General features: G+C 36.8%; 1 protein-coding gene across 1 annotated transcript in view; it reads right to left on the minus strand.

Annotated features, from left to right (window-relative positions):
* Positions 1-7146: 7146 nt before the first annotated feature.
* Positions 7147-27720, minus strand: part of LOC150087781 (uncharacterized) — a 251831-nt gene continuing 231257 nt past the window's right edge. The window contains exons 24-26 of the mRNA XM_090369876.1: positions 18921-19096; positions 14549-14712; positions 7147-7753 (exon numbers count right to left, since the gene is read on the minus strand). Coding sequence (XP_090226002.1) covers positions 14550-14712; positions 18921-19096 — 339 coding nt within the window. The 3' untranslated portion in view covers positions 7147-7753; position 14549. The remainder of the gene's footprint in view (positions 7754-14548; positions 14713-18920; positions 19097-27720) is intronic.

A 27720-nucleotide genomic window follows, 5' to 3' on the forward strand; every position in this document is an offset into this window, starting at 1 on the left:
AATCTGAGCAAGAGGAATTCATCAGCATTCAGCTTGCTCAACCCATTCAAGGCCTAATACACCTTAATCAGATCACCTCACAGGTGCCTACCTCTCCAGGCACTGCAATTTGTAGAATTTAAGCCTTTCTTGGTAAGAGCATCCCTTTGTTCCCCTCACCAACCTTGTTGCCCTTCTTTGTACTCGTTCTAGCAACCCTACATCTTTCCTAAAATGAAGCCTCCAGACCTGTAGTCCTCTAGGTGTAGCCTGACCATTGCCTTGTACAACGGGATAATCACCTCCCTGTCCCTGCTAGCAAAATTCCTATATATATCATTGACAAGACTCCATGACTTGCCCTGGCAACCCTTATACACTGCTCAGCAAACTTCATATTTGACTGCACAATTACCCCCAGGTCTTTTTCACTTTCCACTTCCATGAGTGTAGTACCACATAGTTGGTATGGTTCTCTTGGGTTATTGCTACCCATATGCAGTACTTTGCATTTGTCAATGTTAAACTTCAGTTGCTACTTCTCAGCTCATCTGCCTAACTTTTCTAGATCCTGTTGCAGTAGCGTACTATTATTACTATCATTAACAACCCTGCCAGCCTTCATATCGTCTGCATTAACCCTGATATACCATTATCAATATCATTAATAAATACAGAAAACAACAATGGACCCAATGCTGAACCCTGTGGGACTCCACTAATAACATTAGTCCATGTAGAGCAGTACCCATTTATTACCACTCTCTGCTGTCTCCCACTCAACCATCCCTTTATCAATTGCAGTAACTTGCCCTTAATGCCATACTGCTCCAATTTGTACAGCAGTCTTCCATGTGCAACAGTATCAAAAGCTTTCCTGAAATTCAAGTATACGATATCAAAATTATTTTTGACAGTTCCTTTGTGACCAACATCATAGTATCCAATCAAATTGGTCAGACAAGACCTCCCTTTAACAAACCTATGCTGTGTCTTAACTATTACTGCAGTCTTGTCTAGATGATCCTGCAATGCTTCTTTAACCAGTGACTCCATTATTTTCCCCGGAACAGAGGTTAAACAGGTCTATAGTTACTTGTGTAACCTTTTGAACCCCCTTTGTGCTTTGGTGATACATTCGCACACCTCCAGTTCGTGGGGACGTCCCCGAGTCCATGGAAGCTCTCATAATTATGGCAAAGGGTTTGCTTACTTCCTTTGCTGCCTCCTTTAATATAACTGTATAGATTCTGTCCACCCCAGGTGCCTTCCTTGTTTATTGGAGACTTTTCTGCTCATATTTTGCATATGGGTAGAAAAGTGAGGAATTTGCATATTTTCACATATTGTATATTTTCTAGTGAAGTGAATATAAAAACAGGGTGACAAATTTATGTAAAATCACTGGTGATATAACTTCAAAAATAATCCATGGTTGCACAGCTTAGAAACTAGGCACCTTAGAGGAGACTTTATTGAGGTGTTTAAGGCTCTGAGTGGCAAAAGTAAAATGAATGAGGTTGAAATTTTCAGTTTTAGATGATTCTAGAACTATGGACCATAAATTCAAGTTACGGGGGTAGAAGTTTAGACTGGATTCTTTGTTTATTTGGTTTTTAGGAGCATTAGCAACTAAGGCCATATTGCTCCGGGGATATGCTGTGGTCACGGGCTCGAACCCTGGTCTAATGAAGAAGCGTGTGCTATGCACTGCTGTTAGACTGGATTGCAGGAAGTTTTATTTTAGCCAGCAAGTTATAAATTACTGAAATAAGTTACCGAAATGGGTGGTTGAGGCTGACAGTTTGGGAAATTCAAAGGTCAGCTGGATAGTTACCTATGGGAGGAGGGAAATGCATAATTTGTTTATTTCCTTTTCTTTTATTATTTATTTATTTCATATACTATTTTACTTTTTTTTTTTTTTGGCTGGTGCTGCATAAGCCTTAGGTTTCGCTTGCACCATATGGCCATTACTAATATTCATTCACTTTTCTGGTTTTTAAACAAGAACATGGGGATATATCCCCTATTTACAATCTTTCCCCGATATCTGCTCATTGCCTACTTCAACCTGACTTTGAATTACGTGTAATTTCATTTTCATTCATTGAAGTCATAAATTTTACCAAATTTGATCCTATGATTAGTGGGCAATCCATGCAGGGGAATTATGGATAGCATGGTCATGTTGGAATACCTTCTGAACCATCCAAATATTTATTTGGGTAAAGGGGGGGGAATCTTGCTCATGATATCAGGTTAAGATCTCAGACAATCCTGGGAGTAACTTTAATGAATAAAATCATGCATGGGAGCACTTGATTAGTGAATTACAAAGTGGCCAGTGAGCAACCATCAAAAAAACAAATTTTCTAACAAAGTGGTAAAAAATTAACTTATGTGTAAGCATACTGTCTGCATAGCAGGCTGGGATTTTTTAATACTACAATAAGATCTAGAAAAATTAAGCAGATGAACTGGGAAATGGCAGTTGAAGTTTAACATTGACAAATGCAAGGTACTGCATATGGTTAGTAGTGATTCATATTAACATACCTGAGTGTGGTACTACACTCATGGTAGTAGAAAATGAAAAAGACCTGGAGTAATTGTCCAGTCAGATACTATACATCCTTCCACTCCCCACGCACTTTTTAAATCTCTGGCTTACACAGAGTTCTGTGCTACACAAATAGGGTACACAATGCAGAGATGGGGGACACTAGTAGTGTCATCAGACAAATAACACATTTTGCACTTGTCCTGTTAGACACGAAGTTCTCTGAGTAGTGCAGACAGGCTGCCACAACAGCTCATGGGGTTTTGTCAATGTTATACAGGAATTTTGCTAGTAGGGACAAGGTGATTATTCAATTGCATAAAGCAATGGTTAGGATACACCTTGGGTACTGCATACAGGTCTAGAAGCCTCATTCTAGGAAGGACATTGATCTGTTGGAATGGACGCAGAGAAGAGCGACAAGATTGGTGAGGGGTGAGAAAGGGTGCTCTTACCAGGAAAGGCCTGTTTTGGAAATTGCAGTATCTGCAGACTAGGCATCTCTGAGATCTGATTGAGGTGTTTGATTTTGAATGGACTGTGAAAGCTCAATGCTGATGTGATGTAATGCTTCCCTTTGCTCAGATTGCACATGAGGAGGCATAAATTCAAAATTGAGGAGGGATGGTTGCAGGTTGGGTATGTGGAAATTTGCCTTCAGCCAGAGGGTGGTTGATTGTTGGAACAAACTCCCATCTGGCATTGTGAGGGTTGGTAGTTTGAATAAATTCAAGGAAGAACTAGAATGGGAAAGGGGCTTTTTTTTGGCTGATGCTGTATAAGCATGATTTCTTGTAACATTTGCTAATATTACTACTAATTATAATTCCCATGCATGAGATGGAGAAGATTTTAAAGAGGTACATTCTGAAGAAATTCACTAAATAAAATTTTGTTTGCTAACAGACAGATCTCTTGCTTTGACTGGTTCTAAAAACTGTTGTATAGAAACTAAATAAAGAACTTGGCAATAAAATTAATGTTTTACTTTGCATAATTCACTATAAGGTGTTGTGTAGCAGAATAATAGAAAGCTTTAGCATATTTAAAATGAGATGTATCAAATGTGAACTCAGTCTATGCCTAAGGATTGAATAATTATTCAGTTTTATTCTTTTCTTACTGATGTGGAAAGTAAAGTACAAGGATTTGTGATACTATGCTGTTATTCATTGGCTTTCATGTTACAAGTAGCTGAAAAGTTCTTATAATTTGAGAAGTGAAAGCATTATATTTTTGGAAATAAAAGTGCAAGATGTTGCTTACTTAAGAAGTATTAAATAGCAGCAAGATTTAGAATTTTTAGTTGACATTATGAAGCATGCGAATGAATTAAATCTCCTGTTTCAAGGAAAAAACAAACCCATAGCACTAATATGACAGCTTAAAAGCATTTCAAACAAAACTTTGGCTCCAAGAAATTCAATTAAAAATACCAACTTTTTTTGAAGCTTGTAAATCGTTAAGTTTGCACGAGTTGCACTTATAGCTCAACTGTTGGGAAACAGTGAAATTAGATTTCAAGTTACCATTTAATTTCAAAGCCAAAAAAAAAAAAAAAAGCAATCTACAAATGGAGCTCACTGAACTACAATCGTGATTTAGTCCTAAGAGAAAAGTTTAGTGATGCTGGGGTGGCAAACTTTCATTCCTCTTTACCTATAGAATGATTCCCAAAGACAATTCAATTTGCCTGTGAAATATATGTAATGTTTGGAGCAAATATTTATGTGAACAGCTTTTTTTCACTCATGAAAAGAAACAAGACACCAGAGAGATCACAAGTGACAGATGTGCATGAAAGTTGTATCTCCACAAAATATTATGCCTGACCTCAACAAGTTACATACAAACAAAAGATGTGCCAAGTTTCTGGGAAGAAATATTTTGAGTGATTGTTTTGTGGAATGCAATTTTCATTTATTTTGTTGTATTCTGTATTTTTAAAATTAATACCTTTGTTTATTTGAAACATGAATTGATTTTTTCTCAACAATATTAATTTATATTTAATTATATATTTATTTATTAACAAGTTATACATATGTATATTATACAATAATAAAACTATAAAAATAGCTATAAGTAGTTATGCATTTAAAAAAATCCAGAAAAAAAATGTTGCTCTCACACACATACACAAAATGATTTTGTAGTTAACGTTTGACACTAAACCCTCGAAATGTCATTTAGTCAAAGAAAACACAAACAGCACATTGTTCTTCAGTTATCCACTCCTACAGAATAGCATTTCATGGCACCATAAGATGTTGTTGTTGTAGTAGAGTTCCTAGGAGCATCTGTGACTAAGGTTATATTGCTCCGTATATATACACTGTATGTAAATTGCATGTGTCCTGTGGTCAGTTTTCTGGATGAAAAAAACCCAAGTTCCCAGGGAAAAAAAAGAGGAGAAAAAAAAAAAAAAAAAAAAAAAAACACCATGCTACCCTTGCCTGAGACAGACTAACTCAGCTACGTTGTGAAAAAGGCCCATAAAAAGTTCCTCACATCATCAACGGGACTGAAATGCAAGGCATTTCCACCTGGTGTGGGGAGGACAGTGATTCTACCAACTGTGCTTACTCGTGAGGGCCCACCATGGAATGTTCTGCACCTGATGTAAAAATTTTCACTTGTTTTATTTAGTATTTATAGAGTTGCATTCGTTTGTAACTTACTGACTCCTCCTTCTATTGGCTCTGAACCAGCATTTAAAAAAAAAAAACATGGTGATGCAATTACTTATTTTAAAACTTGTTTGTATACACAGTTCAGAGTATAAACTCCATTATTCCTTCCCAAAAATTGCCCTTATTTAGTGTAATTAGTTACAGTGGAATCTAATGTTGGTCTTTGTAGTACAGTAGTATGCAGCGGAGATATTTGTGACTGAATATTTCAAGTTTTTCATGGTATAATGTAACATGTATCATGTTAATGTGTTGTAATCTGATGACTAATTGGTTACAAAATCTCCTTCTGACTAATCTTCTTCTTCTGAGCTTTTATAGGTACTAATATTTATAGACACATTCATTTAACAAGTGAACGAGAGGAATTACCTCAATAATTACTCGTAGAACACTTCGATGCTGACACTATTATCCAAATGAATTTTAAAAAATAACTTAAATCGATATTTCTTTGGGTGTAAGAATACATTTAAGTTATTTTTTTAAATTCATGTGGATAATAGAGTGTCGGCATTGAAGCATTCTACAAGTAATTATTGAGGTAATTCCTCTCATTCACTTGTTAATTAATTTATGACATAGAACATATTAAGCAAGGCTTAATATGTTCTACATCATAATAGACACATTCATGTACACATAATAAAACAATATACCAATAAACAAAATGATGCTTTATCATTTTATTCATGACAATCTTAAAGTCTCAATCTCTTAGTACATAATATTTTACAATTGCATTCACATGAATAAAATCTTTCACACCCTTGGGACTAAAATATACAAGAGTAATTATTAAAATAAAAAGTTAATGGATTGAAGGTTATGGTATTATACAGTTCAGAGTAAAACAGTGCCTTCATATAAAACCTCAAACTTTTCATGTGAACATGCACAGTTCTTACACTCAGTTAAAAGGCAAATTTCTATTGTGGACAAAGAAACAATAATCAAGAGTGGTAAGAAGGTGATCAAATAAAGCTACCAATAATCACTGAAAGTATGGTTGATTTATGAAAAATTTCATTTCTGTAATACAAAGAATCAATACCATTCATTATTACCTTTATAAAATAATATAAAAGCTCACAAGTGCATAAATAGGTACCTACATACATAAATACATGCACATAAATATTTGCCAAGTGACTACAGTGTTTATTTTACAGAACTATTTAAATCTTTGAAACCATCTAAATTTAACCACCCTGACAGCCAATTAATTATGCTTAGTACCTCCATTGGCAGCAGTGAATGGTTGCAGATATTTACAGATCTTCAGCATGCAATATTTTCATTTACTAACTGAATTTTATACAATATATATTGATGCATACAGTTTACACTGTAAAGCATTCAGATATTTATTTGCAAAGTCATCTTACTATTTTAGGAGGAAATATTGTAGTATTAAATGTAAGTTTCTTTTTTATCATTATTTTTCTTCAGCAGTGCTTAAGATAATTTGTCTTGTCTGAGACATGGTTTTTGATGAGACTAAAAGTTTTGACTGTTCTATCAGTTGAAAAATGGCAAATAAACAAACAATACAAACTGAAAGAGCATTTAAATGATAAGCACTTGTACCAAATTTACATTCAGTTGCAAATTCCATCAAATAAGTTTGTGTTGTGGATGCCAAGGTGGTTATAATGCATGGAATGATTATTTTCAGGAATTTTTTTGTTGTTAATTGTTGTCTTAATGAATCTGGCAGTAATTGAAGTACAAGATTTTGCAGCATTGTATTATATAAAAAAAAACAATGTGTATGATACTTACTGCACAGTTCTTTAGAATTTATTTATTTTTGTTTTTCATTAATTTAAAGAATGATTTCTATAGGCAGTGAAGAATGAGATATCAAAGTTAGTTATAAAACCATTTTCTAATAAATATTTTGCTGGATATACTAACATATGCTGTGAAATTTGAAATCATGACTAAAACAGATGCCCTGTACGTATAAGGGACAAGGACTGCTGCACCATGAAATTTTATATCAGAAAATTCCATTTTTAAAATGGAGATGGCAGTTGCGTTATCACAGTATACTAACACAGTCTACATCTCTTGAAACATCACTGAAAAGAGTTTCATCATTTGTGCAGCTGAAACATGTTATATATCCATCACAGAAGCTGAGAGTTTTGAAGTTCGCTTATTTTTGAGGACATTTATTATTAAGTATGAGTAACAGCACTGAAGGCACCACAAATCTGATGATGGCTGAAACTATGTGGTGAGTCACAGGGAAAGTAACAAAACACTTCCACGTTCTTCACGGTAAACTTGATTTGTAGTTGAGCAATGACACATGATGACAATGATGTAAATAAAACAAAAATGCAGGAAAAACAGTGGGATTATTTGTACACATTTATAATGTGGTGACAACAATTTGTATACTGATTGGCAGTAGTGTCTCGTTTTAGGACTGTATGTACACATATCCTTCAAGGATTTCTTTTCATCTGTACAATACTGTTTTTCTAGTTCTAGATAAACAGTTTTCCTATAAAATATAAAAACAATTCGTGTGAATAATACATATGCTAAATATCCCTTCTTAATAGATATTTATTAATAAAATGTATAAAACTTCTTGTATCATACAGATCTAAACACTGTGTACGTGAAATATCAAGAAACTAAATATCAAGTAATATTACAGTGAAAAAAATAAAATAAAATAATTCGCAATTTCTTAACTAGTTGTGCATGTGAATGAGAAAAGTTGCTTTACTGGATGGATGTGATATGTATGTGCTGCTACAACAACAATGAAATGCAAAGGAATGTTTCTTAAGTTTGTAGGATGTATGCAGACAAAAAGCAGTTTTCCTAAAAAACATTCAGACAAAAATCAGAGAATTGGAAAGTGATATTGATTGCTTCATTCTAGACACCAACACTGTTAGTACCATATACTACTGCTGCTGGTTCCTGGAGAAGCATTCACACCCAGCAATATACCATGTGGCTGGTGTTCACTGTATTATTCATTACAGTTGTGATAATGGGAGACTCTTGAATGGCCATCTCCTATATTTTCCTTGCAACTTTGATTTAAAAAAAAATTTTTTTTTCTGTTTATACTCCAGGACGACTGCATGGTTCACAAGATAGAGAGAATACAAGAAACAGCACTGTATTTAGCAGTCACAGGCTTGAACCCCGGTCACGCAAGGTAAGTGTACATATGCACACTTGTCCCTGACCACTCGGCTACAGCAGCCTCCTTTTGTTCCACAAGATGGAGCCACTTGGAGATCAATACCTCACACAATATAAGATACACTGTAAGCAGTAGCTCTTGACCTCAGCATCTTAAAAACTCAGGCTGCCAACAGTATCAGATGCCTCCCACATCTGGAAGACAGCTGAGCATGAGGCCAGAGGTTGCTCTGAGGGAATGCAACTATCAGATACGTCTGAATAGTTTTTTTTTTTTTTTTTTGATTCCTGTTGTGAATACTTTGAGTTATAAAAATATTAAACACTGAACTGTTAACTGCAAATGAGGTATTAGGCAGACAAGCGTACTTCCTGATCAGATGTAGTAAAGAGTGTTTTGCTAAGGAATAAGACAGGAAAACACAAAATGATTGCTCCAGACTACTGTCAGTTTTTGAACTTAATGCCTGATGAGCACTCTATATAAGTCAGCTAATGCTATAATATTTATCAGAACTAAGTAAAACTTTGATCTAACTCCCCAACTCTTCTTGTTTAGTTTTGTGAAATAGATAAACTATCTAAAATACTAGTACCTGCTAAGATATTTTTCAATTATGATTGCTTTTAGAAAGGACAAATCAGATATTATGCAGTATTTATATAAATCCAGTTCTATATCACATACTAAGGAGACTACATCCATTTCATCTTTCCATAATACAAAACTTTTGATTCATTCTTAGCAGTACACATGCACTATATTCCAAAAGAAACCAGACACTCGTGTTTCAAAGAGCTTTTTATTAATACAATATTTAATATGGGACATCCATATTAATCTGATACTGGTGACTTTTGTCCTTAATTATATCCTTGTTGGTAGACTCCAAAACAATTTCTGATAACAGGCTTGACCTGAGGCCAACATTCTAATTCATTCGAAAGATTTTCAATGTCAGGGTTGTGGGCAGGCCAATGTAGCTTTTGCATGCCCATGTCTTCAAACCGAGTCATTATAAGCTGTGCAGTATGATATGGAGAACAGAAAAGGGCCCCTCCCTGTGCTGATGCCACAGTCTAGAAAGAGCAGAATTGTCCACAATATTAGTGTATTGCAGAGCATACATTGTTCCGGGAACATATAATAGCCCAAGCTCAAACCACAAGAAACAACCCTAGAAGGCGACAACACCTCTGCTACACGTCATAGCAAGGATCACACACTGGTTCTCCTAGCATTCACCAGACATTTATACAGCCATTAAATCAGAAAACTATGTAGTACTGTGATTCATCACTCAGTAATAAAACTTTCCAACATTCCAGGGACAAAATGGGTTATGCACCAAGCAAGTTGACACTGTGTGCTATGATGTTAGGTTTCTGCACTACATCTCTTCTGTAAAAGCTGAATCCATGCAGCAACCTGTGTTTCACACTTGTATTAATACCCATGGCTTCCTTGAACTTGTGGCTGTTGGTATTTAAAAGGACTTGCAGGATCTACAATCACTCTCCTGAGAACCCTCTGTTTGCTTTCTGCTAATTTTTACAGTCTACTTGAACATTTCCAACTGTAGTAATACCACGGAAGCGCTGAAATGTGACACGCAATTATATATATACTTATTTTCTTGGCAGGAATAGCACAACCGGTATTAGGGGTTTAAATATATGCATTTTTGTTACTCATTCAGTGTGAAGTTTTTCCTTTCATGTAAAGTACAGCTTTCTTGGCTAGACTTGATACATTTTTAATGTTTGGCATGAGGTTTCAACCGGATACCCAATGAGAGACTAGGAAGTCTCCAAAAGGCCGCCACAGAAAAATAATAATGTCATCAAAAGAGGCAAATACACTATTTTAAACTCTAATGTGTTGGACATTTAATAAATAGTGGGTTTGCCTCCTTGAGTGATCCTATTCACTTTAAAAGTACAGCAGACTCTCGATTTACTGGGATCAGATTAACTGGGACACTTCAAACTCCAAATTAAAAGAAAAAAAAAAAAAAAATCAACCAGAAATCATAAAATTCAAGTAATAACTAGAATAGGTATAAACAGATATTTTGCAAGTCGTAAATAAGCAACAAGAAGTGGCGTTATAAGTCATCATTGGGAGATTAATGTGCCCATTATCTTGCAACCCTCGTCTTTGCACCTGCCACTTAAATAAAAAAAAAAATAAAAAAAAAAGGGGCCAAATGTTTAGTTTGTTTTAGTGCATCGTGTTGATTGTTGTGCTCCGTCGCACCGCAAAAAGACAAATTTTGTTTCGTTATTTTTTTTATGTTAGGGATGTAGACATTTTTTTATAGTAAATATATATATATATATATACAGGGTGTCTCAAAAATATTGGTACAAACGTTTAGGGGAGGTAGGTAACATCTAAAGGAATGTCAATCGCATAGGAACCCATAACCGGAAACGTCACTGTAAGTCGGTACACGGCGCTGTTCATCAGTTCGCGAGAGGGAAAATTTCTGGTTTACTCATTCAAGCAGTAGTCGCCACACGACGAGCATGCCTCGATATACGAACTGTGAGCTGGCAGACATGAACCTAGTGTATGGATTAGCAGAGGGCAATGGACGAGCCACTCAACGAATTTATGGAGAACGCTTCCCAGACAGACATGTACCGGACCACCGTTTGTTTGCGCGTGTGCATCAAACTTTGTGTGATTATGGGTCATTTAGAGGTAACAGGAGTAGTGCGGGCAGACCACGTTCGACACGAACTCCCGCCATGGAAGAAAGTGTGTTGAATGCTGTCCAGAATAATCCTACTACTAGCACACGTGCTGTTGCCTCTGCCTTAGGAGTGTTTCGTTGCAGTGTACAGCATGTCTGGCGTGACGATTCCTTACACCCCTTTCATCTCCAAAGGGTTCAGTTACTGTTCCCCCAAGATCATCCTTCACGTGTGGCTTTGCACAGTAGTTTCTCCAAGAGAGTGTTCAAGACTTGAATTTTCCAGCCTATGTTTTGTTCACAGATGAGGCTTATTTCACTTGGGAAGGCTTATTCAATCAGCACAATGCTCATGCGTGGGCTCACGGCAACCCACACAGTGTGCGTCCCATGCGGCACAACATCACTTCGCAATAAATGTGTGGGCAGGTATGATCGGTGACTGCTTAGTCGGCCCATACCTGTTACCATCCCGCACGAACTCTGCTAAATATCGGATCTTTTTTTTCAAGTTCTACCAGGGTTACTTGACGATGTTCCAGCAAATGTGAGATGCAACATTTGGTTTCAACACGACAGGGCGCCTGCCCATTATGGAATGTGTGTTCGTGACCATTTGAACAGGCGTTTTGGGCATCGATGGATTGGCCGTGGTGGATCCGTTGCCTGGCCCCCAATTGGTTACCTGATTTCTTTCTGTGGGGGCCCTCAAATCTATCGTGTATGAATCGCCTGTGGAGACAGAAATGGATCTCGTGGCGAGACTCGTCTGCGCCGCTGCTACTGTCAAAGAAACTCCAGGTGTGTTCGACTGTGTTTGCCAATCCATTCTGCGTCAGTGTCATGCATGCATCGCGTCTCATGGTGGAACCTTCGAGCATCTGTTGTAACATCATCAAATGCATCCATCTCGTACTCCATTGTTAATATTATGTCAAATAAATGTTTGCCACTAATTACTGTCTTGTGTCATTTCTGCTTCTTGTGCCTCTGCTATTACTTTCCCGTGACGTTTCTGGTTATGGGTTCCTATGCGATTCACATTCCTTTAGATGTTACCTACCTCCCCTAAACGTTTGTACCAATATTTTATAGACACCCTGTATATATTTTTTGTTTAGAAATCACAAAAATGATGGGTAAATGCAAAAGAGTTGTGCTTTCAGTTAAATAAAGACATGAAATTATTCAAAAGTTTGAAAACGGTGCATCCTTTAAATCTTTAATGAACCATTATAATGTTGGTGACCAAACCATATGCGACATTGTAAAAAATAAAAGGAAGCATTGTATTGACCACACAGCGCCATATTTTTTACATAGGTTGCTGAACATTTTTTGATACTGTAAGTCCCAGTCTTCTGCGGATTTACGTAAATTTGTTTTCACTCAATTTTTTTTATTTTTAAGATTGTAAAATTTAAAACAACAAAAAATAATAAGCAATCAATATTGATGATCACGGCATGCACAAATTGCACAAGTGAGATCGGAGTAAGAAGTAAAAAAATAGGGGGAAAAAAAAAAAAAAAAAGAAAAGATTCTTGCAATATTTATGGGGTTTTTTTTATATGACTGAAGATTTCAGTGAAGGAAACACACTTCACCATAATAACGTAAAAACCCACAGAATTCAGCTATTGGCATTATCGCAAATGCAATAAGATAGAGTTTACTACCCGTTTATAATAAATTGCACTAACAGAAGCGCCCAATAAAACAGAAAGTGCAAATTGTTTTTATTGACCTCCAGAAATGCGCTTTAGTAAAATGTGGGCTTGTGCGGAATGATAATAGTGAGTTTTCGCCTTGACCCTGTGAAGTTCTTTACAGAAAATTTCATTTTGAACGTTATCATGGTGCCAACCCGCACGACAGTGACAGTGGTACTAGTAAATCTACCAAGAAAAGGAAAGCGATCGATTTGGATCAGAAAATTAAACTAATAAGAATGTATAAAAATGGTTAAACATTAACAAGTAGTGTGCCGAATTAAGATTCGTCAATAATAATATAGTAGCAATATGTTACGTCATTCCCGAGTTACGTAAAACTTGACGAAGTAATAAGTCCTGGAACGTATCTCGTACGTTTGTCGGGGACTTCTGTATTTTTGGATTAACTGGGGAAATCGATTATCCGGGATTTGCTTTTTACCATCTATCCCGGAAAATCGAGAGTCTACTGTACAGTGGATTCCGGTTATTTGGGCCACTGGTTAATCTGGGCAGCCGTTTATTTGGGACAAATCTTAAAAAATGGAACCCGATCGAGAAAACAGCCGGGGTTTACTTCGCTTAATTGGGACAACATGCCATTTAATCGGGACAGGAGACCGCAGCACTGGAGACTACCCTACGATTGTCTCCGACCATACCATGTGGTTTAGTCGAATTTCTGGAGGTCGCAACCATAAAACAATAAAAGCAATTAGCAGTCACCTGTTTATTTGGCTTTTCTGTTAGTGCAATCTATCATAAACGGATAGTAAACTCAATCTTATTGAATCTGCGATAATACCGACAGCTAGAATTCTGTGGGTTATTATGGTGAAATGTGTTTACACTTCCATGGAATCTTCAATTATATGAAAAAATTAATTTTCAGAATCTTCTCTTCATTCCTATTTTTAAAGCTTCATAACTTTTTACTCCGTTCTCACTTGCGCATATCGTGTTACTTGCAATTTGTGTGTGCCATGTTCTTTGTTATTGATTGCTTATCTTTTTATTGTTTTAAATTTTAACTTCCACCCACAAATGTCAGTGAACAGAAATGTCAACTAGTTAGTATGTACATATTACAGTGTGTATTAATTATTCCGATTATCATGCATATTCTTCCAATTTTCACGTATCATTTAATTTTTTAATTGGTAAGATAATAAAGGGTAAATTTGTGCTAAATATATTTTTACTTTTATAGCCTGTGGATAATATTCCTTCTATTTTCGCTAATTAGAATCACTGTTTAATAGAATTAAAATTCAATTTATAAACGTGATCACAATGACTGCTGCTTACTACACATCGTATAGTGAATGGTACTTTACTATGGTGAGTCCATTGTAATGTGATTTGATTGCACAGCAAACAATTGTAAAGCGGGGGTTCACTGTATTTTTAACTATTTATGTGAAACTTCGGATAATTGGGGCAGCCGCTTAATCGGGCCAATATGCACTAGTTCGAAGTGTCCCAAAAAACCGGAATCGACTGTATTAGTAATGTTAGGTCAATAATGATATTGTTTATAAACTGAACATAAACACAACCTTTTTGCCACTGTCAATGGAGATGCAGAATTATATTTCAATTCCACATTGATATTCCAATTCCTAAATAAGTAAGAGCTAAATATTAAAAGCAAGATGAAGTGCTGAAAAAAAAAATAAAAAATAAAAAAAAAATAATTTTTTTAAAATTACTTACTTCAAGATTCTTCTGGTACTGCTGATTCTGAATTCTGTTGCTGTTTATAGTATCTCTCTAGTGTAGAATCAATAGTATCTTTGGAATATTTACACTTTGAAGAACCGCAGACACAAAAGAAGGATTTATACTTTATCATCCAAAACTTCTCTCCATAATCAAACCTGTTAAAATAATGCCATCATAAAGTATAACACTTATAAAACAATATTTTAAAGTGGGTTTTTTTATTTTTTTAAAGCTTTGTTCATAGTGCAACTGTTTCAGAATTGTGTTTTTATACTCTTTCACACTGAATTATGCAAGGGAAAGAAACATTTTGCAAAATGCATAAAAATATATTTTGGGATAGTCATTCATTCTTTGATTTGATAAGCAATTAATGTATGTACTTTGCAACAATAATATGTTATACAGAGTGTTTCTAAATTACACTGAGTTTCTGGTGTTGGTTTCTTGATTTGTCAAGCATACTCATGTAGGTCCTTATCAACAGAATTACAGTTAGCTCTATGTACCAAAACAGGCTAAAAAAAAAAAAAAAAAAAAAAAAAAAATCCCTATTAATGTAACGTGTCCAATTCTGAATCATGGAACTATTGCTATTTGGAATAAAAAAAAAAAAAAGGGCTATGGAGTTGTTAATGGTAAAAAACAAAATAATAATAATAAAAAAAAAGAATAAGCATACTCACTACAAATAAACACTTCACTAGGTTCTATCTGCTAATTCTTATTCATCTTTTACCATCCAAAACTCCACAGCCATGTTTTAAATTTCAAACAGAAACAGCTTCATAAACATACGTTTATACGTCCAATTCTGTAGATCTAACATGTTGATGTAAGGAGCAGTCATCCAGTGATTCTAGAAACGCCTGACTACATGTGAGTGACCAATCTACAAGTTCCAGTAAATATCTGATGGAACCTTAATGACAACCATTCTGATTTGCTTGCCCATTCTATTTGTCTGTAAAAATGTCCATTACACTCATCATAGTCATCTGGTCTATAACACCGAACTCTCCTATTTTTCCCAATGCTTATGTCATGCTGTACTGATAAAATATAGTTCTCTAATAGATATCCTTGTCTTGAATCCATATGCATTATAATTAAGAGCATTATTCCAGTTGCAAATGCAATTACAAATAACCTGTGATCTCATAATGATGTGGTTTATAAGCCATGACTGAATGCAAGAAGATAGCAAATTGAACTTTCTGCAGTGAATATAGAGTAGGGCAACTGAGATTCACTCTCACTGGAGATGCTATTCAAGTGTTTCATCCACTGAGTTTCCAGAGCTGGTTTCTTGATTTTTCAAGCATACTCATGTCGGTCCTAGAAACTGTTAAAAGGGAATGATTGGTAAAGTTCACTAAAATATACTTCTAAAGCAGATGATGTCCAAAGAGACACGTATTAACTTGTCTTTTATTATTAACTGAAACATAGGAGTATGTTACAGCTAATTAAATCAGAACTATGGATGAATATTCTCTGCAGAAGTATGTGTCTACCCAGGATTCAAAATCCAGGAAATTCAGAGGCTTCAAGAGAAAAACAATTCTGGCATGCAGACAATGCAATAAACTTTTTTTGGAAGTAAAAATGTTGACTATTAAAGGACAAAGTGAGAAGTCTGTGGTACAGATTCTTTGAAAACTGCTAAGGTCATCTATGAATAAGAAAGAAAAAAGATGTTTAATTCAAATGCATACCAATAAGACATTCTACAAAGTGAAGAGCACCAAATGAAATGAATGATGTTTTCAGAATTCTGCTTCTGCTCACAAGGTAAAAACCACTTGGCAATTGCTTGCTAACAATATTCAGAGTTCATAACCTGCAGTGAACAAGTAATGCCGCACACAAGAAGTCAAATGTCAAATTTTTTTTTTTTTTTTTTTTTTTTTGCTTCTTTTTGGATGGTTAGTTATTTATTCAAGTAGACATTGAAAAGCTACAAGTTTTGGGGGGTCACTAAGGGATCTCGTGGATTTCCTTGGAGGAAAGGATTTATGTAACACCATGTAATAAATTCAACTTCTTATCATAATAAATAATGAGGAAAGCTAATAACACTGTAACGGCAAATGCTGAACTATCTGAAAATAGTTTTTGCATTTTTGTAAAGGATACTTAGAACAAAACTAACTTGAAGCATCTGAGGTACTCTAAAGCTTTCAGAATACAGAGAGGTGCTTGAGTGATGTTATGAATTTATCAGTTCTCAATGATGGTGGGTCACGGCTATACCCATGCTGATGATGATAATGGCCACTTCTAACTCAGAGTTTCAAATAATCCCTTTGGTTGCAGTTCAACCTTCATTCTTTTAAAAGCTGAAGTTTAAATCTGCATCTAAAGTAATATTTAGGTGATTTACCTGACTCTATGTGGCTATTCTGGAGTATAAACAGAAAATCATTTTTATTTATTTAAAAACTTGTCAGTTAATTAATACTCTTTAATAATCCCAAGCGGTACATAAGATCAATCATGAGACTCCGACCAGAGACCAGCAACAATCTTCTGTCTAAAAATAATTAAGAAAGAAGATGCACTTATGTTATTGTTATTATTTAGGAGCATCAGCAACTAAGGCCATATGCTCTGGGATATGTGGTGGTCACTCCCTGACCTTTCCGCATCCTCCGTATTATGTTGGCTCACGGGCTCGAACCCCAGTCTAATCAAGAAGCATGTGCTACGCACTGCTGCTCCTGCCCACCTGGCTACGGAGGCGCCATGCACTTATGAATCTTCATAACTATTTGTAACTATTAACTATTTAACTAAATGAATAATTAATAATTTATTAAAATAACAATTTGTAATTATTTCATAACCAATAGTTATGAAAATTCATTTATGAATTTTATCAAAGTTTTATAAAATTTAGTTTAATTACTCCCCCCCCCCCCCCACCAAGGGTTTATGTTGCAGACCAGCAGTTATATCTCTGCTCTAGAAACGTATTATATCCAAAATCTGGAAGAAATTTCTTGCAATCATGATTTTAAAAGAACATACAGTAAACCCCCGGTATTCGCGGGCGCTGATTTAATATAAAATGAAACCTTAAAAAAATGTGAATTTTAAAGTGCCGTGAACATTTTCCGCCATGAAAAAACATGGGCGTGGCTAAAATTATCTTTCCTGGTCAAAACAGCGATCAGTGGGTGGAGGGGAGAGGGGTGACAAAAGCGCGAGCGTGGATGTTTCTCTCTAATCCTTGTTCAGTATGTGTTATGTGCTTGTCATGGAAGGTTTCATCGTTTGCTTTTAATTTATATGCTTATAAATTGAATAAATTTATCAATTTATAAATTGATATGCTTACAGAAGTGATAAATCTACCGTTTTGCAGTGTAAAACAGACTTTTTCGAGTGTGTTAATGGAAGAAAGTGACTTTATTGTGGACAAGTTCTTTCTAACTCTTACAAAAATATGGCTATGAATAACGAGGGAAATGTGAAAAGATCAAAGAAGGTGATGACATTAGCGAATAAAATTGAGTTATTGGATAAAATTTCTAATTGTGAAAGTGTCTCGTCAGTGGCAAAACATTATAAAATCAATGAGTCAACGGTACGATCAATCAAGAAATCGGAAGAAAAAATCCGCCGTAGTGTCCGTGAAAACACGCTAACTGCTTCAAAAATTTTCTCTGTAACTCGTGATGTTAAATTAGGAAAAATGGAAAAATCTGTGGATAAAAGACCGAACTCAAAATAAAATTCCGTTAAGTTCACTCATCATTTGTGAAAAGGCAAAATTCCTTTATCAACACTTTAGCGAAACTGGTGATAGCACTGGCTGGATAAGTTTTTTAGCTAGCAAAGGCGCTGGTTTGAAAGATTTGTTTGAAATTTCTAATAAATATTACATTCAATATTAAATTGTTTCTTATTTTCTTTTCGATGCCATATGCTTGCATTTCACTATGTACTGTCTATGTATACAGTCATATTATGAAGGTACATATAATACATACACAGACAAAATTTTAGACTAGTTTTTATTATATATTTCATACTTTGGAACGGAACCCCTTTATTACTATGGGAGCCATAACTCAGTATTCGCGGAATTTCTCAGGAACGTAACCCCTGCGAATAACGGGGGTTTACTGTATTTTCTGTGTATAGCTAATTTCTAAGAAAATATGCATGGCACATACATTTCATTAAGGCTACACCTTTGATCGGACAGAAAGTACTTTACCTCAGCATTTTTAAAATTTAACAAATTCTAAAACAATGCCTCACATTACAGCCCAACATGCATTCATTTTTTAAATGAATTATTTCTTTTACACATATTCATATATATTATATGTATAACCAAAATTAACCTTACCCTAATTCTTCATAGGCTTTAATTTCTTGTGCGCTAAAAAATGCTATCCGAGGGAAGCGAACATCCTGGTGATCGATAAACACTTTGACAGGTACAAGGTTGGGCTCACACAGGTGATTAATGAACCTACTGATGTTCCCATATTCTCGAGCATCTAAGCAATAAGTTTCTGAATCCTTTATATAAAAGATAATAATTAATTAAGATTATGGTAAAAATATAAAATCAGTGAATTTGTAAATACAGCATAATATCCAAAAACCAGACTTTTTTTTTTTTTTTTTTTTCTCGCAAAATTGATTCATTTCAATTAGGTCTAAAATTTATTCTCTGAATGTTGTATTTTAGCGATGAATTAGTTTTCTAAATTAAATCATATTTCAGATAAAGTTAAATAACATTTAACTTAAAATGTTACGGAAACTTCAACTGACAGCTTGCTTCTCCTTTATGCATTCTATGTTGGCGGCCAGCAGACTTCTGACTGTTGTAGTAAATGCTTTTGTCTTATGAACTCAAAACAGAAAGCCGGCTGCCAAAAGTAGGTCTATGATTTATTAAATTTATTTTGAAAGGCATCAGCTTCAGATCTATTAAATACTTGAAGCAGTATTAGCCATACTGTCCAAGGAACACAAACACACACACACACACACACACACAAAATAATAAATATTAAATAAATAAAAATAAGTATATAAAATAAAAAAACCAACAAACAACCTGTGTGCTTCTCTCCTCACATACATACTTTTTCTAGTAATCACTGGAAAAAAGAAAACTTCCTACAATCCAGCCAATCTCTTTCCTAATCATTTCAATTTATGGCCTTTAGTTTGTAATTGTTTATAACCGAAAATTTCATCTTAATCATTTTACTATCCCCTCTCAGAGTCTTATAGACCTCAATCAGGTCTCCTCTAAGGTGACTGGTTTCCAAGTTCTGCAGCCCACATATTTTAAGTCTTTCCTCCTATGGGTGTCATTTTTGCAGATCTCATCAAGCAGGCTGACTGTCTTGCAACCCTTTTAAGAAGCTTGATGTCCTTTTTTTAGGTGTGGTATCCATACTTGGATACAGTATTCCAAGTGCAGCCTTGTAACTACTTTATACAGTGGGATCATGACCTCCCTATCTCTACAAGCAAATGATCAATAAATCATCAACAGGGCACCACAGAAAACTTCACATCCAACTGTATTGTAACTCTCAAATCTCTTTCTTCCTCTACTGTTTTTAATTCAATCCCACCTAGTGGGTAAGTTATTCTGGATTGATATTCACAAGAGTGAGATCTTGCATTTTGCTGCATTAAAACATAGCTATCCCTTTTTTTGATTATCCTCGAAGCCTCTCCAAGCCATCCAGAGTGCTGTATTAAATGCACTCAACACTCATATCTGAAAATTTTCATATCTCCCTCTCCCCATCACATTGTCAATGTCTTTTATGAAAATTAGAAACAATAGTTGTCCCAAAACCAATCCTTTGGGAACCTTACTGGATATATCTAAGAGTAGCCATTAATCACAACCCTCTGCCACCTGCCCTGCAATCCACCAGTGATCTCATGATCTTATTCATGATTTCAATCTGTGTCAGCTTATACAATAACTGCTTATTAAAGACTGAATCGAATGCTGTAATATTTCACTGGATTGGATCAGCATGCAATCACCTTGACAGCAGAAAGTTGGCAAACTGTGCTGTTACTTTCATTTAAACTATCATGGCAATGTAAAATGCTTAGGAAACTATTTATCCGGCACCCTGAAAACTGGCTATTTTTTAAAATAATTAATTACCAAATCTTTAGAAAATCATAATCATTAGTGACCCCCCCCCCCCAATTTCCATTATAATGCTGATCACACGGAACAGCATAAGGTGAAGTATGGATTGCTAAATGATCACAAAAGGAGTGAAATCCTCTAGATGCAGGACCAAATGGACAAAAGTGATAGTGGGAGCAGCTGCATTGTCTTTCATAAATGCCTTGAGGATTGGGGGGAGGGAACCCACATTTTTTAGAGGCCGCTATCCTGTTATGAGACCCCAAAATGGTTGGATCTTGATGCCAACTGTGCTTTTATTCTTTGACTAATCAGTTGGGGATTCATGCTAATTCCAAAGTGAGCTACAGTTAGTGAGATTTCTTCGGTGATGGCTCAGTTACTGTTCTTTGGTAGACCAAGTTCTAGCTTCTGATTATATATGATTTGTAAGACACCATGCAGTTAATAATCACTTGAATTCAAGAGGCAACACTGAATATTGCACTATGTGCAATATTCAGTGTTGCCTGAATATTGCACTGAATATTAAAATGTAATATTTTAATTTATCTTGTACAATTATGATATTTAAAAAAATTTAATCCTAGGTCAACTTTTAAAATAAGTAAAGTACAATACAGAAAAAAAATACTATAATACCGTAACATTTCGCCTGTTATGACACAGCTTTTGACAAATGAGAACAATGTCTAAGTCACTGGTGTCTACAAAATGAGTGCAGACAACAGTGGTAAGTTTAGCAACGTAATAGATCATAACAAACTTTTTTTTTTTTATCTCAGTCATTAGCCCATGCAACGACTTGCCTGTTTTGTCTGTATACAGGATGTGCACTGCACATTGACATCTTAGTTTTGTTTTTGACCCAAGTGCATTCAGGTCTCCACATTTATTTCTCATAAAGTACAAAAGAGGCAACACTTGCCTCACTTTTCAGTATAGTCTCCTATAAGATGCACACATTTTTCACACCTGTTCTTCCAAGCTGTGAAGGCTGCAGCAAAGCTTTCTCTGGAGGTATGTTCTGCCCACTGGTAAATGGCAGAAGCAGCTGCATGTTGGCTAGGAATTCTTTTGCCACGAAGAGCATCCTTCATTGTTGGGAACAACCAAAAGTCACTAGATGCAAGGTCAAGCAAGTATGGTGGATGAGGGATTACCTGTGTTGTTTTCGTTTAAAAAAATTTTGCACATTTGCAAAACGATGGGGTGAAGCATTATCCTGATAGAAACGAATGCGATTCAGTCTGTGTGAATGTTTTTTCTGAAGTGCTGGGAGGAATATTTTCTTCAGAACTTATTCATATGAGTTTACTGTCACTGTAGTGCCCTTGGGTAAGCAATGTATAAGGATTATTTCATCAATATCACAGAAAACAATAGCCATCATGTTCTCTGCACTTGCAACAACACAGAACGTTTTGGGCAGTGGTGAATCAGTGTGCTTCCATTGGGCAGACTGATGTTTCATTTCTGGACTGAAGAGAGAAACCCATGTGAGGATAAATGGGTCTGTTGTACTGGAATCCATAGTGATATGAAATAATGATAATGTATATATATCCAGTAAAAATATCTTTAATTATAAATAAATACTTTGGAGCTTTCAAGGCTGAATGTGCCTCTTTATCAACAAATAGAATGGAAACTTTAGAGATAAAAATTATTTTAACTGACACAGAGTTGTGCGTGCAGTGAGGTGTGCGAGGGCACGAGGTAGGCCATTCAACCATTAAACTGGTCTTAATTGCTGCTGCATGGACGTGCGTAGTTTTGCCTCCAGTGCTTATCTAGACTTAGACAGTTGCCTTTAAGATGGGGTGTAGTCTCATGCCTTTGCAGTCTCATACAATATATTAAGTGACTAACCAGAGTCGGTGGCAAAAGTGTCGGGACTGGTCAATTACCTTGTAGCCCTGCTTGAAACAGTCTGGTTGACCAACCACAACCTCAATCCCAAGCAGGGCTTCAATTACTTTGTAGCCCTGCTTGGGATTGAGGTCGTGGTGGGTCAACCAGAAGTGTTCCGCGATTGCGGACAGGTCAGTCTCAGCAAGGCGAATCAATCTGTCGTGTTCTGCGAGGCGGTCTTGAAAACGTCTCGAGGTCTCCTATGTAGCAGCTGCCACAATCTTTGCAGGCTATGCGAACCCGCGACCTTTAGGTTGCCAGGCAGGCACTTTACCCACCCGGCTAGCCCGGTCGGCAGAGCTTGTAATAAGCACTTGTCCAATATATGGGCTGGGTAGCCACAATTGATCAAGTCTGTCCTCACTCTGGAAATCTCGTTGCACCTAGCTTCTTCATCTGTGCTGGAGTGACTCCAAGCCCTGGAGAATAGAGTGCAGGCAGTGCTGCTGAGATCGCTAGGGGCATGGCCAGATCTGTAGTTTGTGAACTGTCCGCACCACATTGGCTTACGGTATACTGAGGTTTCTGGATGTGGGCCCACGCGTTTTACCAGGACATCCAAGAATGGGAGAGATCCGTCTACTTCTCTTAGAGTGAACTGGATGAACGCTGACAAGGAATTGAGATATTCTAGCAATGTTGCTTCAGAGCCAAGTGGGATGACAGTGAAGATGTTATGTTATCGACGTAACTGCACCATGTTGTAATAGGTGGGTTCAGGAATATTTGTTCTTCCAATTCTTCCATGGCGATGTTGGCCACAACGGAACTAACAGGGGCATCCATATAAGGAATCCTCAAAGGTAAAGATGCTGCCTGACAAGCACAAGTTGAGGGTGGTACAGATGTCGTCAGTGGACAGTGATGTTCTGTTTGGTAGGTTTGGGTCATTTTCTAGAAGCCTCTTGGTGCAGTTTACAGTGTGTTGGACTGGGATTGATGTAAACCGGGACACTACATGGAATGACGACATAACCTTGTTGTCAGAAATTGAGAGCCTTTTAATAAGGTGAATGAACTCGCCGCTGTTAGTGACAGTGTGGGTGGTATTTCCTACAAGAGGTGTAAGGAGTCATGCAGCAGGACACTATGGGCTGGAGAGGAACACTTGGCTTATGGATTTTAGGTAGGCCATAAAACTGGGGTAGTTGGCAGCCTGTGGCATGAAGAAGCCACCGAGTCGGAGTAGAAATTTTCTTAGCTTTAAACCATGCATAGTCAAGTTTATTAATGCCTGACTCGAGACGTCCTAAGACTTTGATGTGTTTTTTTTTTTTTTTGGTAGTTGTGGCCATAATGCACCTCCCAAGGTTTTTGCAGTACTTCGATCCAAGCCCGAGGCGGGATTCGAACCCGCGACCTTTGGGTTGCCAGGCAGGCACTTTACCCACCCGGCTAGCCCAGTCGGTACTTTGATGTGTGTGCAGTGAGGCGTGCCCTTGCATGCCTCACTGCAAACACAACTCTGTGTCTGTTAAAATAATTTTTATCTCTAAAGTTTCCATTCTATTTGTTGATAAAGAGGCACATACACAGCCTTGAAAGCTCCAAAGTATTTATTTATAATTAAAGATATTTTTACTGGATATATATTTTTTTTTTTTATGAAAACCCCAAACACGAAGGTATCAAAACCTATAGTACTTAGTACTGTGCATGGGTTGAAGGAGAAGTATGGGGAAGGGGGGGGGGTGCCGGAAACTTTGCTCTAGAGACTAAACATGGGTTTCACCACTTCAAGCCTCCAATAAGCAAAATAGTTATCATTATTTCAGAAACCCATGTCTCATACACCATGACAATCAAGGAAAAATAAGGTCCATTGCAGCATCTCAAGTTAGCACTGCTTCACGCCAGTTGACATGATTGTCTTTTTGTTCCCAGGAAAGCTGCCTTGGAATCCACCGAGCTGACACTTTGCTCTTTCTAGGTTGTTCATGGAGTATGGTATGCATGGATCCAACAGAAATGGCTGTAGCTGTTGCAATTCTACTGTTGGTCTTCTGTTACCCAAAACCATTTCCTCAACCTGGCAGGTGTTGGCCTCAGAACAACTGGTTTGGCGTCTTGGTTCATGTGCTTTGTTCTCGCAGGACTCCCATCCTTCATGAAACTTACATACCCATTTTTCACATCCATAAGGTCTATAGGAACACTTGTGACATTTCCTGATAGTTTTCACTTTTCCTAGTGAGATGCAAAAATTGGATAACAATACATTTTTCATGAGCGAAGGATGTCACTTTATTAGAAACATAATATACTGTTTAAGGCATTGCAATCAATGTTACATATTACATTGTGCTGCCATCTTCTGAAAACTTTAAGAACTAACTAGCCATTATAAATGTTAGAAATAAAATATACTGTTTAGGGAACTGCAATTACATACTGCATTGGCTGACCGGGCTAGCTGGGTGGGTAAAGTGCCTGCCTGGCAACCCAAAGGTCGCGGGTTCGAATCCCGCCTCGGGCTTGGATCAAAGTACTGCAAAAACCTTGGGAGGTGCATTATGGCCACAGAAGCTGATGCGCCAACAACTACAAAAAAAAAAAAAAAAATACTGCATTGTGTTTCCATCTTCTGAAAGCATTCGGAACTAACTGGCAGTTAGACTAAAAGCAGTCCTGCATGTATACTTCAATTATTTAGTGAGAAATAAATTTGGAGACATAATTTGAACACACCTCATATTCACTAAACTACTGTAGTGTTGTGATCCACTCATACAACATTGCTTTATTTTTATATAATCATAATTTGGCTCCACTAAATATGGTTGATGTTGTATTCATTGTCAAAATAATTAATTGAAAACTTCTCTGACCTAGTGGTTTTTTTGTAGTATAAACAACAACATTTATTATCAACAGATGCCTTACTTTTTGCAAGAATACATAGGTGAAGGTTTCTGTGACTAGCAGTAGAAATATTTGTTTTAGCCATTTTATTATTGTTAAATATAATGAAAAAAAAATAATGTTTTAGCTTTCTGTAAAAAAAATACTGGCAGATAACAGTGATACAGAAGTGGAAATTTTACTTAGTGAATCAAGTTCTGAGTCAACAGACTTTTCCAATTTATTGGATATTACTGATTGAGAAGATGATCATTTTAGTATAACAAAACAATTTTGTTTACTGCATGGTTGTTTCAATCAGACTAAGCAGAAGAAGAGTTACAAACAAAATGCACCTGTACTTTGAGTGATGGCCATCTTGTTTCAAGGTGGCAGATTTAAACAGAATTAACCCTATCAGAGTGTGCCTCCCCCCCCCAAAGTACTGTAAATTTAATTTAGGTCTTCAGAAGTAACTGGTGTACAACAGAATGCTTTGTTCTGGTTTGTTACTTCAATGTCAGACACACTGCTTGATTATTAAAAATAAAATATTTTATTAACAAGCTAGGCGCCTCCGTAGCCAGGTGGGAAGGAGCAGCAGTGCGTAGCACACGCTTCTTGATTAGACCGGGGTTCGAGCCCGTCACCACCAAATACGGAGGATGCGGAAAGGTCATTCAGGGAATGACCACCGCATATCCCGGAGCAATATAGCCTTAGTTGCTAATGCTCCTAAAAACCAAATAATAACAACAACAACATTAACAAGCTTTGTTTTACAAAATTTTTAAGTTAAATTTGTTTGAATCAGACTGTAAAAAAAAGTAGATGGCTTGCACCCCTGTGGCAGGGATAGGAGCCAGCTGACAGTGGCAAGTCTGGTGGATCGTACAGGGCAGCTGATTCTACAACACAGCAACAACACCACATTACATTACACACAGAACCTACATGCAACATACAGTTGGAGTGTAGAGATGCCACCGTCACAAAGGCACATCAGAAGGTTGTAAGGGAATCAACTAGATAGAGATGATACATACAAAGGGTACTAGGAAAGTTTTGCAATATGACGCAACAATGAATCACAGGAAGCTGCTTGTTGCTGCATGTTGAGACATGTTCATACGTGCATAGTAGCCGCCGCGCCAAGTCGATGGGCTCAGTTATTCATTAGTAGTGAGAGTGTAAAGTGCTTGCGATGGCATCGTGGTCACGAAATGAGCTAAGGACAGTTTTGCGGTATAATTTTGTGCGTGGTTTAACCATAGACCAGTGCTTAGAAGAAATGACCCTTGCACTAGATGATGATTGTCCACATCGTACAACGATATTCAGGTGGTATAGAGAATTCCAAAGGGGAAATTTCACTCTGGAGGATTCTGAGAGGCCGGGAAGGCCACGAACGTCAGTTACGGAGGAAAACGTTACTGCTGTGAGGAAAATGCTTGACGAAAACAGGCGAGTGACCTACCAACAGATAGAGGATACTTTGGGCCTAAATGCACCAGCAATTCGTTCGATTCTGCAAGATCATTTGCATGTGAAGAAACTTTGTTCTCTCTGGGTGCCGCATCAACTGACTGAAGAGCAGATGACACAACGTGTGACTTGGTGCCGGGAGATGTTAAAAAAGTTTGATAAGGGACAATCTCGGTATGTGAACAACATCGTGACAGGTGACGAGACTTGGCTGTACTATTACGATCTACCGACCAAGGCTCAAAACAAAGTTTGGGTCTTTGATGATGACGACACGCCCGTAATTGTCAGAAAATCCCGATCTGTAAAGAAGAAAATGATAGCTGTATTTTTCAAATCGAGTGGAATTGTGGAACGTGTCGTTTTGGACACGCAGAAGACAGTCACAGCTAAGTGGTATACTGAACAATGCCTGCCTCAAGTCATTGGATCTATGAAGAACCTGCGGCCAAAGTCAAGAATGGACACCTGGTACCTCCATCACGATAATGCTCCAGCTCACCGCACCAAAGCCTGCACCGAATATTTGACCACGACAGGACTGAAACTTCTCGAGCACCCTCCCTACAGTCCAGACCTTGCTCCCTGCGACTTTGCACTGTTCCCGCATGTGAAAATGAAGCTAAAAGGGAGGCGGTTTTCCAGTGATGAGGACCTTCTACGGGCTTGGGACAACGAGTGTGCTTTACTCCCTAGTGAAACTTGGCAGAACTGGTTTAAAGATTGGTTTCGGAGGATGGTGTATTGAATGTAGAGGAAATTACTT

Source organism: Mastigoproctus giganteus, chromosome 3 (genome assembly GCF_048544385.1).
Source record: "Mastigoproctus giganteus isolate SK-2022 chromosome 3, ASM4854438v1, whole genome shotgun sequence".
Classification (NCBI taxonomy): Eukaryota; Metazoa; Arthropoda; class Arachnida; order Uropygi; family Thelyphonidae; genus Mastigoproctus; species Mastigoproctus giganteus.